A 17561-nucleotide genomic window follows, 5' to 3' on the forward strand; every position below is an offset into this window, starting at 1 on the left:
CTGTTTCTTGAGATGATGGACTATGTGAAGCAACAGAAAGATGAAGAGCTCTGTGGCTAGAGTTGGGTTTGAATCTGTTGTTTATCACCCTTTTACTTTGGCCCAGTCACTTCCCGTCTCTGCAACTTGATGATGTCAATTGTAAAACAATACCCACTATAATAACTCCAAAGGTTTGTTTGCACTAAATGATCCCCTGCATGATAAACCTCTAGAAGTTTTGACATACAGTAAGCGTGCATGACACAATGCAAGCCTCTCTCAGAATGGGAACTGCAAGGAGAATTAAATGGCTTGCTCTTTATAAACTCAGTTGCTCTGCCTCCTACCCTGATGTGGCTCAACACAGCGGAAAGGTGTGTTTTAAACACAACACGGAACTCCCTGCTTTGTACTAATAACATATGTTTAAATGAAACCTTCATTCTTTCTATCTCAGCACGACTATGTCAAGTTGGACTTCGGGCTTTCTACCATCACAGTGTGCTTCTCTTTACATCTGCTGTTTCTGAGGGGGAAAGGGAAAACCTGGCTGGTGGCTTTGGCAAAATTATCTGACAATTAAGAAAATAGGCCTATAGCACAATGGCATACCCGTAGAACTCAGACAGGTCTAACACACAGAAGTGTGTCTTAAAGATACAGGAGTCTGAGATCATTCAGTGATCATGCTAAAAAGCACGGGGGAGCTTACCTCCCAGTGAATGGTACTGAGGGTATCCCCATAATGTGAGAAGGAAATAAAACAGAAGAGAATGTTTTCCCCAGTTACAGAATTAAATTACAGCAGCCATGCATCTCACTATAGAAAGAAAGAAAAGGAAAAGTTAAAAAATCAAGATACTCATGGAAAGGTTAGAAGTTGAAAGAACAACTAAAAACAGGCTGCTAGGTTCCTAGACTTGGCAAGAAGGAAAACTTGCAATGAACTCTATGACTCTACAGTGTTCTTCTCATAAGAACTTTGGCTTTAAATCCAGAAATAACACATCTATTCTATGACCCCTGGTCTCTAAAATGTAAAATTACAAAGGAAAAAAATGGCATTAAAGTAAGTTTTCCCTTTCCACATCTGAAGACAGTTGACCTAAAAACAGAAGTTATTTCCTAAAGTACAGGTTGTCTGCTTATCTTTTAGTCTACTTCCCAATGCATATCAAACATAGGAATGGTTGGCCTCAGAATCTTTCTCAGAGTCCTCATCATTTTTATTACCTGGATATCTGAGCTTTTACATGTCTTGTTACAATTTGTTAGCTGTGGTTAGCACATATCCAATACGTATCTCTACCTAAAGGGATAGCTGTATGTCACATCACAGTTTGATTTCTGTATGCTTATGACAGTGCTCTCATCTACATTTTCCCCAAAAGTAGTACACAAATAATGTAGTTCTTCAGAGGCCAACAGTGTTGCCAAAGAGAAATAAAGGGAAGGCCTGAATACAGTATCTTCAACCTTCCTGCCAGCAAGCACTCAATGTGGAAATTCAGGTATGAGAGAAGGTGGTGCTGACATTATAGTATTTCTTATAAAATGTGCCACCCATGTAAGTCATGCATATCATGTATATAATTTATCTTCTGGGAAACTTTGTGCCTATAACAGAGAAGTCGTTCTATTCAGGTTGAAAAACACATGCCTCTCAGTCAGGCAAAAAAGGCTGGGACACAATACATTGAACTCTAAATCGTGTCCTTGATTGATCTCACCCACACCTAATACCCCACCATCCATTTGAACTCCGTTACCAGTCAACATTGAGACCCTTATTTAACATTTGTGCTCTCTCGTGACTCCTTTTTAAAAGAAGTATCTGAAGTGGGGGGACCTAAAGAGAGAGGAGGAAGGGGAAGGAGAAAAGGGAGGGAGAAAAGTAGGATGGGAGGAACAGAAGGAGGGAGGGACGAAAACTATTTTCCAAAATAATTGAACACCTTGCTTCCATTTTATAGCAACTTTACAATGAATAATATGTTTTCTTAGTCATTTCATTAGAGCATCTTGATAAAGTAGACAGGCTATAACATTTATATTTAGAAATAAGTTTCATATAAAAGCCAACTGAAAAATCATTGAAATGATACTTTTTAAGTATTATTATTTTTTGCTGCCCAAAGCATTTATTTATATGTAATTAATCCGTTTTCCTCAATTAAGGATGAAAACTGAAGTTCTAGCAGTGTGTGTGTGTGTGTGTGTGTGTGTGTGTGTGTGTGTGTGTGTGTGTGAGTAGTGAGTAGTAGTAATAGTAGTAGTAGTAGCCATAGGACTTAAAGAAGTCAGTGAGGAGAGATCGGAGGACATAGCTTGGAAGGGCAACAGGTCTGGCTGTGAAAGCCTTGGAATGTTCACATTAAACTATGCACAGAGCTGTGTCTGCAGTCAGACAGACTTAGTCCTAAGCACATCAGCATCTGGACTCAGGCCCAGAAGCTCAGCCAAGAAGGCAAACAGAAGTTGAGTAAACCTGCTGTCTTTGTTTTCGCCACTTATGTAAATAGGACTTTTCTTTTCGAGGCAGCATCCTAGGATTTGGTAAATTGCTCTCATTGTCACCCAGGGTTTACTTGTCTATTCTGAGTTTAGCATAGTCACTGAATTCATTGAACACACAGTACAGGTATAGTGATGACTAGCCCCCACCCTGGAGATGTTAAAATTAGAGTGTCCTCAAAATGGGTATATGGAAGCCCGACTCAACAGGAACTCAGGATGCTGCTATCTGGAGATAGAGCCTGTAAAGAGATGATGAAAATACAACAAAGTTGTTGGGTAGACCTAATGTAGTTGAATGGGTCTTTAGAGAAGGGTTGGGGGAGAAAAAGAAAATATACTGGGATGATGCACACAGAGAAAGAAAAAAAAAAAACCAAGATGGCAACACAGTAGGGCAATGACCATCTGTAAACCACAGAGACAGCTCCCCACACCAGCTTGCATGCTGGTCTTTAACCCTTAGCCTTCAGAGCTGAGCTGTAAGGAAACAGATATGCCAGGGAAGCTCATGGGTTACCTTCAGAGATGTGTCTCTCCAAGGATATCTAGAGATATAAAGTTTCTGAAATCTGATAAATTCAGCACTAAACTAGACAGGAAGATGAAGCCTCTGAAATTTTGACATAGAGGAATAAAGTTCTCACTACTGGATTCTATGAACTAGTAGTTGGAAACAATCTTTTATTCTCAGCCCTAAAGACAATTTTTAGGCATTTCTCATCTCTTCTGCCTGTAATAGGGCAGTCCTCCCCCCACACCCACCCTGACACACACACACACACACACACACACACACACACACACACACCTCTATCCTACTTGGTGGTGGCGGCAATAACATGAACAGTCCTGAAAAGATTTATACTCTGAAATATAATCTTCCCCTAGCATCTTTCAAGAGCAGGCAAATCTCCAAGCCCACCACTTACCAATACGTTTTAGAGACAGAAAACAATGCATGCTGAGGATAGAGGAGAAACCAATTTAATTAATTCATCACCAAGGCCAAAGACGTATAAATCTTAGCGTTTTATCTGTCAACCAACACTCTGAATTATTCAGGGTTCCCGATCTCAAGAGGGAGGGCAGAGGGAGGGCAGAGAGAAAGTGGTTAGACAGCAGCTGCTGAGCACCATGATGTGTTCAGTGCGCCTAATGCTGGACCAACTTTAGAGGCGAGGCCCTGAAAGGAACTTATGGGAAAATCTCATTCAAGAAAGAACAAAACCTGTTCGGAAATGAAAGGTAATGGAATGAAAACCAATACACCATACCTGTTCACATGCTTTGCACAACTAAACTACCTAGCACTTTCACAGCTGTTATTTAATCGTGGAAACCAAACATAAGATCGAAAATTAAACACGGGAGTGGTATTTTGATTCACCGGAGAATGAAAATATGAATTTTATAAAGGACGCTTAGATTTCATATGAAACAATTTGGCCCTAATTTCTTTCACAGTTTGTAAAATGAAGAAGCACTTCTTTTTCACAGTGATCGATATAGTTATAGTTACAGAATCATGTCAGGCTGAACACACCAATGTTTTACTAACTTATGTTATATCTCGTAGATAGGACAAAGCCTGGCCCATTTAAAAAAAAAAATCTGTTTTCTGAATGACTACTGGGTAGAGAAACACATGAAGAGGGGATGGGACCCTAAAAGAAAAGATTGAGTAAAGACAAGAAGGATATTAGATTTCAGTTTCTTAAAGGGCTTGTCCCAGTGTGAAGCCCTAACCTGAGACTATTTGGGGGTACCCCAGTACCCCAGTAGTCTTCTCTTCCAATTTTACAGATGATCTCAGCATCACCCAGGCTGCCCTGGAATACAGACTTCACACAAATCTATAGCATAATCAATACTTTAAAGATCACCTCCAAGCAAGGATAAGAACATAAGTAAAAAAGCACCAGCTGTTCTGAGGATTTCTGTTTTCTCCAACTGTCTTAGTGAAGATCCCACCACGGGGCAGGGTGGTGGGGGAAGGGGGCGGCTGCTGGTCAGAGGAGCTCAGAGGATTTGGGAAGTTAGGTGAAGCATTAAAAATGATAAGCTTTGCTGTTTGCTTGTTTTAAAATCTTTCTTGAGTCCAAAGAAGGTTCTTGGATTCAAGGCTTTAGTTTTATTTTCAGGCCAGCATGAAAGGCAAAAAGGGGAGGGAGTCTTGTCTAAACTATTCATGACAACTGTACCCCAGTTCTGTGGGTCTATGCCCCCTAAGACCTGCACATGAAACATGCTTAAAAAGCAATGCTGACCTAAGCTTGGCCTTGAACTAGAAGAAAACCAGTGTATTTTCAGATATGAATGGGAGGCGAATATTATTGGAAAGCCCTGGGGAGTCTCCAGGTCATTTTAATAAGTAATGCTATAGGTTGCTCACATCTGTGATGCAGGATGAGAGCCAAGGTTGGGACTTACTGTTAATTGTTACTTCCCTTGATTTTAAGCTTAAAAACATTAATTAAATATGGAGGCCACCTATTTAGTATTAATATTTTCAGTCCCCAAGTCCCAAATCAGTGGAATGGGGACTTCCTGAAAGAGGACATGCAAGAGTTAGAATTCAGAGGCTCTCTGTCTTCACCGTGGCAGCCCCTGGGGTATGGTGCTCCCTGCAGCTCAGTTGGATATGAAAGGCTGGCGAGGAGTCTCTGGCTATTTCTTTTTTCTCTTCTTATCCATCAACCTGAATCTTATCAGTTGCCAGGTAATGAGAAAGCACAATGAAAACCAAAACCAGTCAAAGGGGTTAGAGAAAACCGAAGCACCAATCTTTACATAGATGAGGTAAAGAAAAAAAATTAACCTGTATATGAAGGGATGTATGTATATGTATTGGAAGGGAGGGGTGGACTTTATAAATTCTTCAAGTACTGTGCTCTGCAAATTCCATCACTATTAGTATTGCTTTTAACTGTTTACATCTTGAACAACAACAAAAAGAAATAGCAAGACCCTGCTAGCCTCTAACCTCTAACTAATGCATAATCTTCATCTCCCTGGTGATCATTTACACTAATTAGCAAAATTTAGCTAATTATCGCTCAGCGTTTCTGTGTTTAATTATGGCTATTAGTAATAGTCTGTCTGGCTTCCCTCATTTCAACCACCTTCCCAGTCTGTCTCTTCCTTAGGAGTTAAGTTTCCATTTTAATGAAATTCTCTCTCTCTCTCCCTCCCCCCTCTCTCTGTCTCTCTCTCTCTCTCTTCTTCTCTTTCTCCATCTCCCTCTCTTCTTTTCTCCTTCTTAGAGTGAGTGAGTGAGTGTGTGTGTGTGTGTGTGTGTGTGTGTGTGTGTGTATAGCTCTCACCTGAGCTTTTATGGGTTTATAGAGAGTCTATAGCATAGCAGACCCAACAGAAGTCACTGGAACAGCAGCAACCAGGTTATAAGAAAGCATTCAGGCTTCCTCTCAGTCACACCAGCCTCCTCTTACCAAGCCTTACAGGCTCCTAACTACTTGACAATTCCACCACATGGGATTTGAAAGGAGAGAAAGAACCAGCATGTGCTGGCATTCTCTCAATGTGTTTCCACTTAAAACGACAGACAGCTTAGAGCAGGAGCCCCTAGCTAGGAACCAGGGGAAAGAATTTCTTTCCTAATGGAGCCTGCCTGCCTCAAAACCCAAGCCATGACAGGGCCCCTAGAGAGGTTCACAGCACAGCTCACCGGAGGGCTGCTCAGGCATTCTCCCATCCCCTCCTCATCAGAGTGGAGTGCATAGTAAACACTTCTTGGAATGATTTACTACAGCAAGCTCCTGCCTTAGCTGCAGACATCAGCCTTTTAGAGGGAGCCTGCTCAGAGCTGGGTATATTTTTTACAAACCACAGGTCTCTTCCTCCAATAGCTATGATGCAAAGAAGATTGTCTGAAGCAAAATCTATCACACTTGGCTTGTGTGAACTAACCATTCATGCTGGCTTTAATTGAAAGATCATTTGCATACGTGGTGAATCAAAGCTGCTGTGATTTACAGGGGTAAATTAAAAGTGGTTTAGCTCTGTCTAACATATGGCTTCTTCACTAATGGCAATATTAGATGTGTGTTTGGTAGGGGATAGCTACTCTTTCCAATCTACATACAGGAAAATATAAAGCTGCCCAAATGAAAATTAGCACCCGCTGGTTGTTGATTATGTTTTCGGCCTTGGTTGACTCAGTTCTTCTCTCCAGATCATTATCACAAAGGTAACTTTATAGCAGTTTCATCAACTTCAGACTGGTGCCCAAAGGACCTGCTATCTGCTCTTTCTTCACAACTAGCCCCGAAACAAGAACAGAGAAAGGACCAGTGAATGAACGAACTGTAAGGTGAACCAACGACTTCCCAAATTGTAGCATCATTAGGAGTTGTTTGATTGAACTGCCTGCCATCAGTGGGTTGGGGGAGGAGAAGGTGGCAAAGGGTAGAAAGTGTGCTTGCCTTGCCGTGAACGAGGAGGGGAGAGCCTTTAGTGAAAGGCTGAGAGCAAACAGCCTTTGCCTTTAAGAGAAAGTGACAGCTTCCCCCTTATGCACATGCAAGCCATCTCATGATTTTAAATTGATTTTTTCTGCCATTCCCATCCTTGACTCTACCTGAAAGACGAGTGGGTTAAAGATTTGCAATGACCCAGTAAAAGATAAAGAACAGAGAGACCCACCGTGCCCTCCTCGAAGGGAAACAGGGGAGCGATAGATAGAAATAGGCACAGAGTGGTGCTTGCTGCCGTGGAAATGGTGTTCGTGCTGAGAGTGAGATCCCGGAGAGGAAGAAGAGGAGGAGGCTACATTAGAAGAACTCCACACAGAGCTGACGATACATCCCCAGAAGAGGGACCAGATCCCAAGCGTCCAGGCCGGCCGGCGAGGAGGGCTTCGTCTTGAGTGGATTCTCAGGTGCATGGTCAACGCACTGGACCACTACAGATGGGCAGTTTAAATTCCAGCCAGTGAGCACTAACGAAGTTCATGATGCCCAGGGGCCCATCATAGCAGGAAGGAGAGTTGTCCAATTTGGGGATGGGGAAAACAATAAGAGATTGCGGGGAAATGGTGAATCGGTTAAAAAAAAAAGGAAAAGAAAGAAAAGAAAAAGGAAAAAAGAACTACAAAAAGAAACTGAAGATTTAAAAAAGATAAGGCAAAGCCTTTTTTTTTCCTTTTCCTGGAAGAGAAATTTAGGATGCAAGAGTCGACCCAGGTACAGCAGACCTGGAAAGCCCTGGCTTATCACACATTTCAGGGAAGGACCCGCGAGGAGAGGTTTCTTCCTGCTCTCTTGGTACTTCAAGTCCGATGTTTTAGCTGCATACTCTGGAAAGCCACTGGGGAAAGGTGGAAACGGAGAGAGAAGACAAAGCAGGAAAAACCCAAGTAGGTTCACGCTAGTTTATCCCAACATCCAAGGAGTTTGGACATTTTTTTTCTTTCTTGTTTCGACTTCCGAGCGATGCAATGCAGAACACCAGGGGGCTGCAGGTGGGAGAGTGCTCCTGCTCCGGGGAGTCTCTGTGGAAGGGCGCGGAGGCTGTTAACCCTGAGTGTCCTGGATGAGCGCCACGGTGCAGCCGCCTTAAGTCCTGAGTTCCCAAATAGGTTGAAAAGCAGCCAGCAGCAGTAGCCAGAGAAAGGGATCAGGAGGAAAAGAAACAGCACTGAGCTGGTTACCCAGACCAACGTGGCAGGTGGAGAGGAGCAGGCTAGGCGCAATCAAGGAGAGCGCTTGAGGAAGTGGCCCGCGGGTGGCAGAGGTGGCCGAGAGGAGAGCCGGCACCCGCAAAGTGCGCACAACTGGGGAGGCACAGGTGAAGTGAAGCAAGGAGTTGGGGAGCCAGATTCACAAATGGGCAAGTCATATGCAAATAGCGCACTCCGGAGAGCAAATCAGTACAGCCGGTGTGCTCTGCCGAGGGACTGGCTGGCTCTGGAGGAGGGAGGGGTGGAGCCTCCAGGAATCCCGGCCCTCCCCATTCAAGTGTAGGTTAGCTCGCGGCTGCTTGTACACACCCGCACACGAGCCAGAGCTCTCGCCTTGCTCTCCCTCGGTTCCACCCCGCCGTGCGTGCACACAGGAGACCCACAGGCCTCCTCTGCTCAGAGTCCCCGGGATCTCCCTTCCCGTTCCCCTCCCAAGATCCCTAAACCCGAACTCGGAGACCCAGGCGCCAGTGAAGCTTTTGGCTGGGATTTACCGACAGCCCAAGTATCCCTAAACCAAAATAAACCCTGCTTCTGCAAGCACACCGGACTGCCTGCGGTAGGCGCCCGGCTGTTCTTGCTGCGCTTAGGGCGTCCACTCTCCGGCGCGCATCTCCACTGAGACTGAACAAGAGTCACTGGACACCACTGCTAGGTCGATGGATAGATGATAGAATTCCTGTCACCGCGGAAAGGTCATGGGTTGGGTAGCTCAGGGGTTCTGAATAGTAAAGGAAGAGTTCGGTGACTTCCAGTCTATCCTCCCCTGGCTTCCACCCACCCTTGACTCTTGGAATTCAAGACCCAGAGGCTAGCACCTTTAAGTTAAATCACAGTACAGGTGTGCATAGCAGAGGAGTGGCTGGTCTGTCCCTGCCTTGCTCAGAAGATAATGCTTCAGGCTGGTGGGTTCTCACTGGTGCTGGGTACCAGAAAGTACAAATTAAATCTGGGTAGGGGGTGCACACAGGAGTGCGGAGTAGTGGTGGCAAGGAGTAGGAGGGGAAGGGTTTGGAAAGGGGGAGTTCAGGAGTGGGAGGGGTGTGCAGCTCCTGTCACTGCCAGCTGCAACTCCAGGAGGGAGTCCAGAGCCCTTTCAGGAAACAATGATACTATCCACTATTTCTACTACCTGAGTGGGCACACAAGCACACTAGAAGGGCAACCTTCCTAGGCAAGTCCTTTCTATCTGAGTCTTGCTAGCAGTGACTCTGCCCTGCTCATGCACCTTGATTCTGAAGGAAATACAGGCAGACACAGTACACACACATAGACACAATGTGTGTGTGTGTGTGTGTGTTCTTTATTTTAGAATAAAATGCTTACATACAGTACCTGTTATAGATAATTTTGCTCATTGCAAAAAAAAAAAGAATAAAATATTAAACATTTTCCCTGAGAGATCATGATAATTCTTACTCTTATCAGCTGCTTCTTGGTTTAATTGCCCCAGAGGATTCCCATTGCACTTGCTCTAATTCTGTCACACAGTCTTCAAAAGGACCTAGGTGACCAGGCTTCTGATGTATTGACAGCTCCATCAACTAGACATCTTTGATCCACTTCTGCCCGCTCCCCAGACTTTCTTTCCACCAGTTGAATGTATCTAGATATTTATCAACCCAAGCCTGCCTGGCTTTCTTCTCTGGGAGGTTTCCTTCAACGTCATCAGGGTGCATTTGCTATGCCATTTCCTCAGAATGTTTTCCTGCAGGTTAGGCACTGCCACCCTGGTGGCTATTCTACCCTTTTGTTACGATTCGTTTCTTTTCCAGCATTGTTGGCTTTCAAAAGTCACTTCATCTGTTCATGATTTATATCCTTAAAAGAAAAATGGTAGGCTCTTCGATGGCAGAGCCTTTGTCCAAGATAGATAATGCACCCCCGGGAGGTAGCACATGGCTATCAAGTTTCAGGATCTCAGTAAATGTTTGCTGAATAAATGAAGCCATTGGGTCAATTGCCAACCAAGTCTTAGAATCTATTAGCTCTCATACCATGACTTTCACTGGCCCATTTCATCTGACTTTAGTGACACTGATTGCCGAGAGACAAGCTTTCCAGAGTTGATATGCAGAACACTGATCCATCTCATGGTCTCCCTTTCCAAGTTGGCATGGGCAGGTGACTGTTTTGACTTCATCCCAGGAAGCAAAGGGAGCCTAGATGGACATTCCAATTAATTCTCTGCCTGGCTATAAAGGGAAAATAAACCCTTGATGCAGAATGGGACCTGCAAGCCCTATTGGTACATTACAGCTGGAGCTATTCATTCCAGGTCTTACCCTTATAACTTATTTATTTACAACTCACAGAATGTCAGAAGAAGCAGTTGTAGTTTCCAGAGAGGGAGATTCCATAGTTGAGTGAGGAGAGAACTAATCAGATAATAAACCCACAGCTGCTTTTATTGTTTCTTCTCCCCCAAAGAACTAAGCCACTGCCATCCTGATAAACTCCATACCCTTTCTCCATATAATACACTGTTAATTTTTCCATATGTCTCCAATCCCTCCCTCGAGTGAACACAGTCTTATTTATATGTCCTATCTAACTCCCATTCTTACAGTCAAGTACAGTTTATATTAGGACTGCATAGTTTGAGAATTTTATCTAAGGCAGTAAGTTGATGTGTTCTAAGCTCTTCCTACAGCTAGAATCCCAGAAAAATAACTGTCACTGCCCATCATGGGTGTTCCTCTTCCCTCCTGCATTCTGTCCTCGACTGGGCCCTTTTAATTGGGATCCCAGGTACATCACACAGAGGAACATAGGTGTCCACTTGGAAGATAGAAAAGGAAAGAAACAGACTGGAGATGGTTATTCTCCCCACAGATTATAAAGAAGAATAATTTCATAGGAAATATTTCATCTTATCCCCTGTGTATATATCCCCCTCATGAAACCCAGATGGACCTCTTCAGAGTCGTGCATTTCTAAATGGAATGAGTTGTGTAAACTCCTATTGTAGCTGGATCCAAGGGGCAACATCTGGGGCTCTTGGGCACATAAAACTCCAGAGTTTGTCATCCTAGGCTCCTCTCCTGGCCCTTTTAATTTAGCCTTTCTTCTCTTCTTAGGAGACCATCCAGAGGGGAAGGGAACATTTACTCTTAATTCTTTACATTACTTTGTTCATCCCCTCAGCTTCCAAGCAGTCTAAGGAATCTGCTGGCTTCTAAAATAAGCCTCCTACTTCTACTTAACCGTGTCAGGCGTCAGGAACCTAATGTGAAGTTGCCTTGTCCATTGTCCTTTTCGGTGCATTTTTATCTCTGCACAAGCCTCCTCTCACTTGGATACGCTCTGAGGTGCCACTTCGCTGTCAGCAGGAGATACCTGTCAAGTTCGCCTCTGCAGGCACATCTAATGTGATTGCAGACTTAGAAAGACCAGAAAGCACTGGCACAGCCTGATTCAGTGAGACCCAAGCCATTAAGTGAAGACCCACTTTTTCAAAAAACAAAGAGTAGAAATCCTTACTTGCTGTCTCCACACAGCTCTAGTAGGCAGTTTGGGAAGAGAAAAACAAACACCAACCTCACCCAACTAAACTCTCATAATGTACAGTGAAATAAAAGTCCTGAAAAAATACAGGTGACTGTTAACGTGGCTATAAATACATCCAAGGGTTCTTCCAGTGACACCATAAAGCAGTCGAACATTGCTTTATTATATGTCAGGGGATTTATTTATAGGCACATAATTCATTCTTCTGTTCATTTATTTAAGAAAGCCATCCTGCAAAAAGGCCGATTTTGAGTAAGTTTTCCTTTTGGGAGTATAAAAGAGAAAATTTTTTCTTTTAAATATCACTCCTACATGAATTTGATTTAAATGATGAGGACCATAGCACCTTTCTATAAATGTGTGCCCCAGAGAATGCCTGGGTTACTCTGGTATCTTTTACCTTCTATTGTTGAAAATTGGATGCATGAATAAGTAGGTTTTATCTGTCACACACCCCTGGGCACAACTGATCTCTGTTTCTTCAAGTCATTCTTCTTATAAACATCATTTTTCCCTGTCCTCCTTGTGGCCACAGGAGGGATTTCAGGCATTTAGATATTGAGCCAAATCTCTTTATATTTTCCAGATCTTTTGAATTTGATCAGTGGGTTTGGGAGTTGTTTATAGAATTCAAATTTTTATATATCAATTCAAGAAAAAGTAAAAAGAAAAAGCATAAAAATGCTTCTTAGTTAATTCCTGTTGAAGTCCAAATAAAATAATAACAGTTTATTAAATAATTATTATGATTATGATTGTTATTTACTTTACTTCAAAGACAGGGTCTAGTTCTTCTTAGAGGTCTGGCATATGCACCTGTTAGTTTGTACTAAACTGCTTATAGAAATTACTGATCCAAACTTCTCATAATCGCCACTGTGAAAATCTCTATCTAGTTTTGAGGAATTAAGTAAAAGGAATCATTGTTAAAAAGAACCAACAGAATAGTTAATTTTCTGTGTAGTACTATGGCCTTGCACTACCAAAACAAACACTCTTCCTCTGAGCAACAGCCTGTAACCCAATACTGAGTGATGTCTATTGCATATTTATTGGGTATATCACCCAATCAAAAGTTTAGCATGCATTTTGAGACTTCATATAGGTTTCAGTGTTGTATTGTGCTGCTTGGCATACTGATTTCAAATCCTAATTACCAGCTGCTGTGTAAGTTTTCAGAGTATCTTTGGCCAGTTTCTACTTTGGCCTCTATGTTTTAAAATAAGAATACTCTTACAAGCTATCTCTAGATTCAAACAGCTAATGCATGTGAAGTTTTTACCAATTGTTCCTGAGATACTGAAAGGGATCAGAGTCAATAATAAAGCAACCATAATAATTCTTCTATTATTATCCTCATTTTCTCTAGGAGACATTTAAGGGTTATCACTTCTCTGGTATTTTCTCACATCTTACAGGGGGTAACCTCAGCAACCCCAAAATACAAGTGGAAAATATCTGCTGAGTGCTCCCAGCATGCAGACTTGTCTTTGGCAGAAAAGACACTAGCTCCATTGCATTCTTTTTAATCTGTCTTTCAAATCAGCTCTAAACTAATGGGGATTGTAGTCTGACCTGAAACCAGACAGTACCAGCCACTGAGGCCCAGCATTGTTTTGTAATTGTTTTCCATGGCAGGGAGAGGACTATGGGATCACAGTTGGTTTTGGGATCCGCAAAGATTCATCTTTTTTCATTTTCTCACTGCCTTCTCTCAAATGCAGAATAAATTCTAATTAATTGGCCATCTCCCTGAAACGCACACTTTCCAAAGCCTTATTCATTTCCATTGACTTTATGAAGAATTTCATTAGCATTGAATAGTCCTTTTTAAACTACTGATGAACCAACCTCTGAACTAGGCTCTACTCAGTATAGAAAGAAGCCACAGCCCTCATCCATCATTTCAGGGCATCCGTTACATTACTTTACGCTTTGAATGCTAAATTTACGCTTGCCAGGACAAGATGCTGTGTAAAACGCAAAAGAGCCAATGAGGAAGAGCTTTCAGGCCTTAAGGAGCTAGAGCTATAACAGGATAAAACCCAAGAACCTCCCTGAAGAATCATACCATAAATTCCTCGAGTGTGAGGTTAAAGGTGTAAACCAGATACACATGCTGCCTGTCTTAGTGAGATCTTTATTGCTGTAAAGAGACACCATAGCCAATACAACTCTTTTAGAGAACGACATTTAGTTGGTGCTGGCTTGATGATTCTGAGGTTCAATCCATAGACATCCTGGAAGGAAGCAGGGCAGCTTCCAGGAAGGCGTGGCACTGGAGCAGCAGAGTTCAGCCTCTTGTGTCAAAGGCAAATAGGAGGAGACTGACTGTCCACTCCAACAGTGATGCCCTTCCTCTAAGAAGGCCTTACCCACTCCAACAAGGCCACACCTAATAGTGGAACTCCCTGAACCAAGCATATCCAAACCACACTAGCCAATGGAGTTAATGTATCCTGTCAAGAGGAAGAAGATCCTGGATGGATTCACACACAAGGTGAAAAATGAGAAGACATCCTGTGCATTACTGTTTTGACCCTGAGCAACTTTGAACTCTCTGTACTTGTTTCCTTGGAAGAATAATAACTAATAATCCCCACACCAAGGAACTTTTTAGGATTTGACGATAACATATATTCAGTGAGGTAATTATACCTTAGTATATGAATCTGACCTAAAATGAATGGAAATCAGAAAGAGAACCCTAAAAGAAGGAAATTTTTATTGTAGGGTAGAATCATATATGTACAGTTTTCCAGAGGCAAATGTTCCTGTATGTTAAATTGTCAACGCCTAAGAAACCCATGTTCACTCTCTGAACAAGCAAGTTATGCTATGAATTATGTCATATCCTGAGTATACCATAGGATATTGAAAGACAAGGGAAGGAAAGGGAAAGGAGAGTACAAAGAAACATGGAGGGACCACAGGAAACACACTTGGCTTGGTTGCTTCACTAAGAGATGTTCCACAAATTCCACAAGGAGCCAAAGGGTCAAGCTGTGGCTCACCCACCATGGCTTTTGCTAATGTATCCTGTTATTTTTCACTTACTTGGAGGAATATCTTTGTCCTAGTATTCATCTTACTTCCTACTCTGTGAAGTGGTCTAAGAGGGCAGGGATCTGAAATAATCTGCAAAGATTTTTTTTTCTTTTAAATCTATAAAAGGCCTGCAGTTGTCACTCAGTTTTAGAGAGCTTGCCTCTCAAGAATGAAGCCTTAGGTTCAAATCCAAATACTACCAAAACAAACAAACAAACCAACCACACACACACACACAAGAACACACATGGGGGGGAAGGAGGGGGAGAGAGACAGGTACAGGAGAAAGTTAAATGGTATATTTCTATTGATTTAATAGCTTTAAACCCATAGAGGAGAAAATCTTTAGGGGGAATGGCATGCATGAACTCCTAATGGAAGGTACCTGAGAATCTACGGAAGTATTTGCAAGGTAGAAAATAAGGGCACGCTCAGTGGCAATAAGGATTTAGCACATCTCAGAGGTGTTAGGGAGGTGGGGGCTGGGCACTGAAAGTTCATGCTGGACACAGAACAGGCTGTTCTTAAAATAGAAGGGACAACACTGATATAATATTTTAGCATCAATGATATCTATGTTTTCAGATCTACTGCTTTCCATCTGGACAGGCACAATTGTTAGCTGGTCTTTTCTATCTTCCCTCAGCACTATGCTGTTAATTCTTGTAACAGTCTGTTGTTATCAGTTTTTATCTTGGTACCCAATATGATTCGTAGATACATTATATATTAAATGCAGTTTGATCTTAGAATCAATGAAGTGTTTAAGTTCTAGGGTCAGACAGCATAAGTTCATATTACTTTTCCTTTAAGAAAACTAGCTCCCTGATATGGAATATATTATTTAATCTTTGAAAATGTATATTCTCATGGGTGAATATAAGATAGTAATATTCCTGATCTCAAACAAAAGACAATCCCCAAGCCCTTTGGAAATAGTTAGTTGTTAGTAGGGAAACAAATGAAATATATACAATTAGAATTTTAAAGATGTTCTCTTCCTGAAATTCTTCGGCAAAGGGATGGAACTAGAAAATATCATCCTAAGTGAGGTAATCCAATCGCAAAAAAAACACACACGGTATGCACTCACTGATAAGTGGATATTATCAAAAGCTCAGAATATCCAAGATACAACTCACAGACCATACGAGTGAAGCTCAAGAAGAAAGACCAACGTGTGGATATTTTGATCCTTATTAGAAGGTGGATCCAATAGAATGAGCATAGGGTGCCCAATGGAGGAGCTAGAGAAAGGACCCAAGGAGCTGAAGAGGTTTGCAGCCCTATAGGAGGAATAATCATGTGTACCAAACAGTATCCCCAGAGCTCCCAGGGACAAAACCACCAACCAAAGAGTATAGATGGAGGGACCCATGACTCCAGCTACATATGTATCAGAGGATAGCCTTTTCAGACATCCAGATACATATGTATCAGGCAATGAAAAGAGAGACCATTGCTCCTGTGAAGGCTCATACCCCAGTGTAGGGGAATGCCAGGTCAGGAAAGGGGGAGGGAGGATGGGATAGGGTTTTTTGGAGGGGTAATGAGGAAAGGGGATAGCATTTGAAATGTAAATAAAGCAAATATCTAATAAATTAATAAAAAAAGAAAGATGTTCTCACACACATATATCAATACATGTTTGTCAGGGATGGGGAAAGTTTGCTCCAGAATATAAAAACATCTCTTTTATCAGTAAGACATTTTTAGAATTTGGAGCTGTTGTAAAATCAGAAATGAGACCTTGTAAGGCCAGGATATTGCAGGGAATGGTCAAGCAGTACATGTTTGCTAAGTAACCTGTAGTGAGTGGGTGAGGTATATACCTTCTCTTACACTTTTGAGATTATATGAATTTGAGGTTTTCTGTTGAGCTTTCTCTTTGCTTCCTACTTCTGCATTTGCTTAAACATTATCACTTGGCCTTACGTTGAGGGTCATACCCAATTCCTAGATGCTGCAAAGAATCAAAGAGGTTTTTTTCCTATGCATTGAAACAGCATGCACTAGGTTAGAAAACTTAGCCTTCTATAAAAGAAACAGTATTGTTGTGTGAGTGTTTAGTTTTTATGATTGCACACAGAACAAGTTCTCTCTAGACACATTAGCAATTTTGTTTCTATTTTAGATAGCCAATATTTTTTTTCCTACCAACAACACCTACACATCTGCTGTCCCTGCGATCTAAGAAGGCATTGTTCAGTGGTGAAAGTTCATGGCTATGGAAAGAGTATGATCAGGCAGCTCTATTGTCCCTTACCTCTCAGCCAGAAACACTGATGGACCAAACGTAAATAAAAAGAACCCTTTTCAAGAAAGGTATATACCTTGAACACTCTGAGACACAAAATAGAACTACTATCTACATTTTAAAAATGTATTTTATGTGTCTTCTGAGTGTGTGTGTGTGTGTACATGTTAACACACTGGTTTCAGGAGTTTAGTCCAGATACTCAGTCTTAGCAACAAGCATCTTTACCTGCATACTGAATCCTACTTAATCATCTGGTCATACCTTTTTGTTGTTGTTGTTGTTGTTGTTGTTGTTATTGTTGTTGTTGTTTAACCAACACAAGGATACTTCTCAACATTTGGTATAGACAAACAGCAAGTTAGGCATTCAAGAGACATGTAAGTTAGAGAAGTCGAGATGTAGAGACATAGAGCTTAAGCTGGATATTCTCAGATATTCTCCTAGAATGAGGCATCTGGACCTCTCATAGCAACATAAATAAGCATGACATAAGCATATCAAAACAGAATACAGTAAGAAAATAATCTGTCATAGGAGAATAAGAAG

The 17561-nt window shown here is 41.9% G+C and overlaps 1 protein-coding gene across 11 annotated transcripts in view; it reads right to left on the reverse strand.

The window, feature by feature from the left end:
• Nrxn3 (neurexin 3) overlaps positions 1-17561 on the reverse strand; it is a 1578315-nt gene that overhangs the window by 507565 nt on the left and 1053189 nt on the right. For 5 of the 11 annotated variants that reach the window (XM_052185311.1, XM_052185316.1, XM_052185314.1 and 2 more), the window contains exon 1: positions 7162-7402. The exons of the other annotated variants lie outside the window; for them this stretch is intronic. In XM_052185311.1, the coding sequence (XP_052041271.1) occupies positions 7162-7402 (241 nt within the window). Of the gene's footprint in view, positions 1-7161; positions 7403-17561 lie in introns of those variants that run through there. 11 annotated transcript variants of the gene reach the window in all.

This window comes from Apodemus sylvaticus, chromosome 6 (assembly GCF_947179515.1).
Source record: "Apodemus sylvaticus chromosome 6, mApoSyl1.1, whole genome shotgun sequence".
NCBI lineage: Eukaryota > Metazoa > Chordata > Mammalia > Rodentia > Muridae > Apodemus > Apodemus sylvaticus.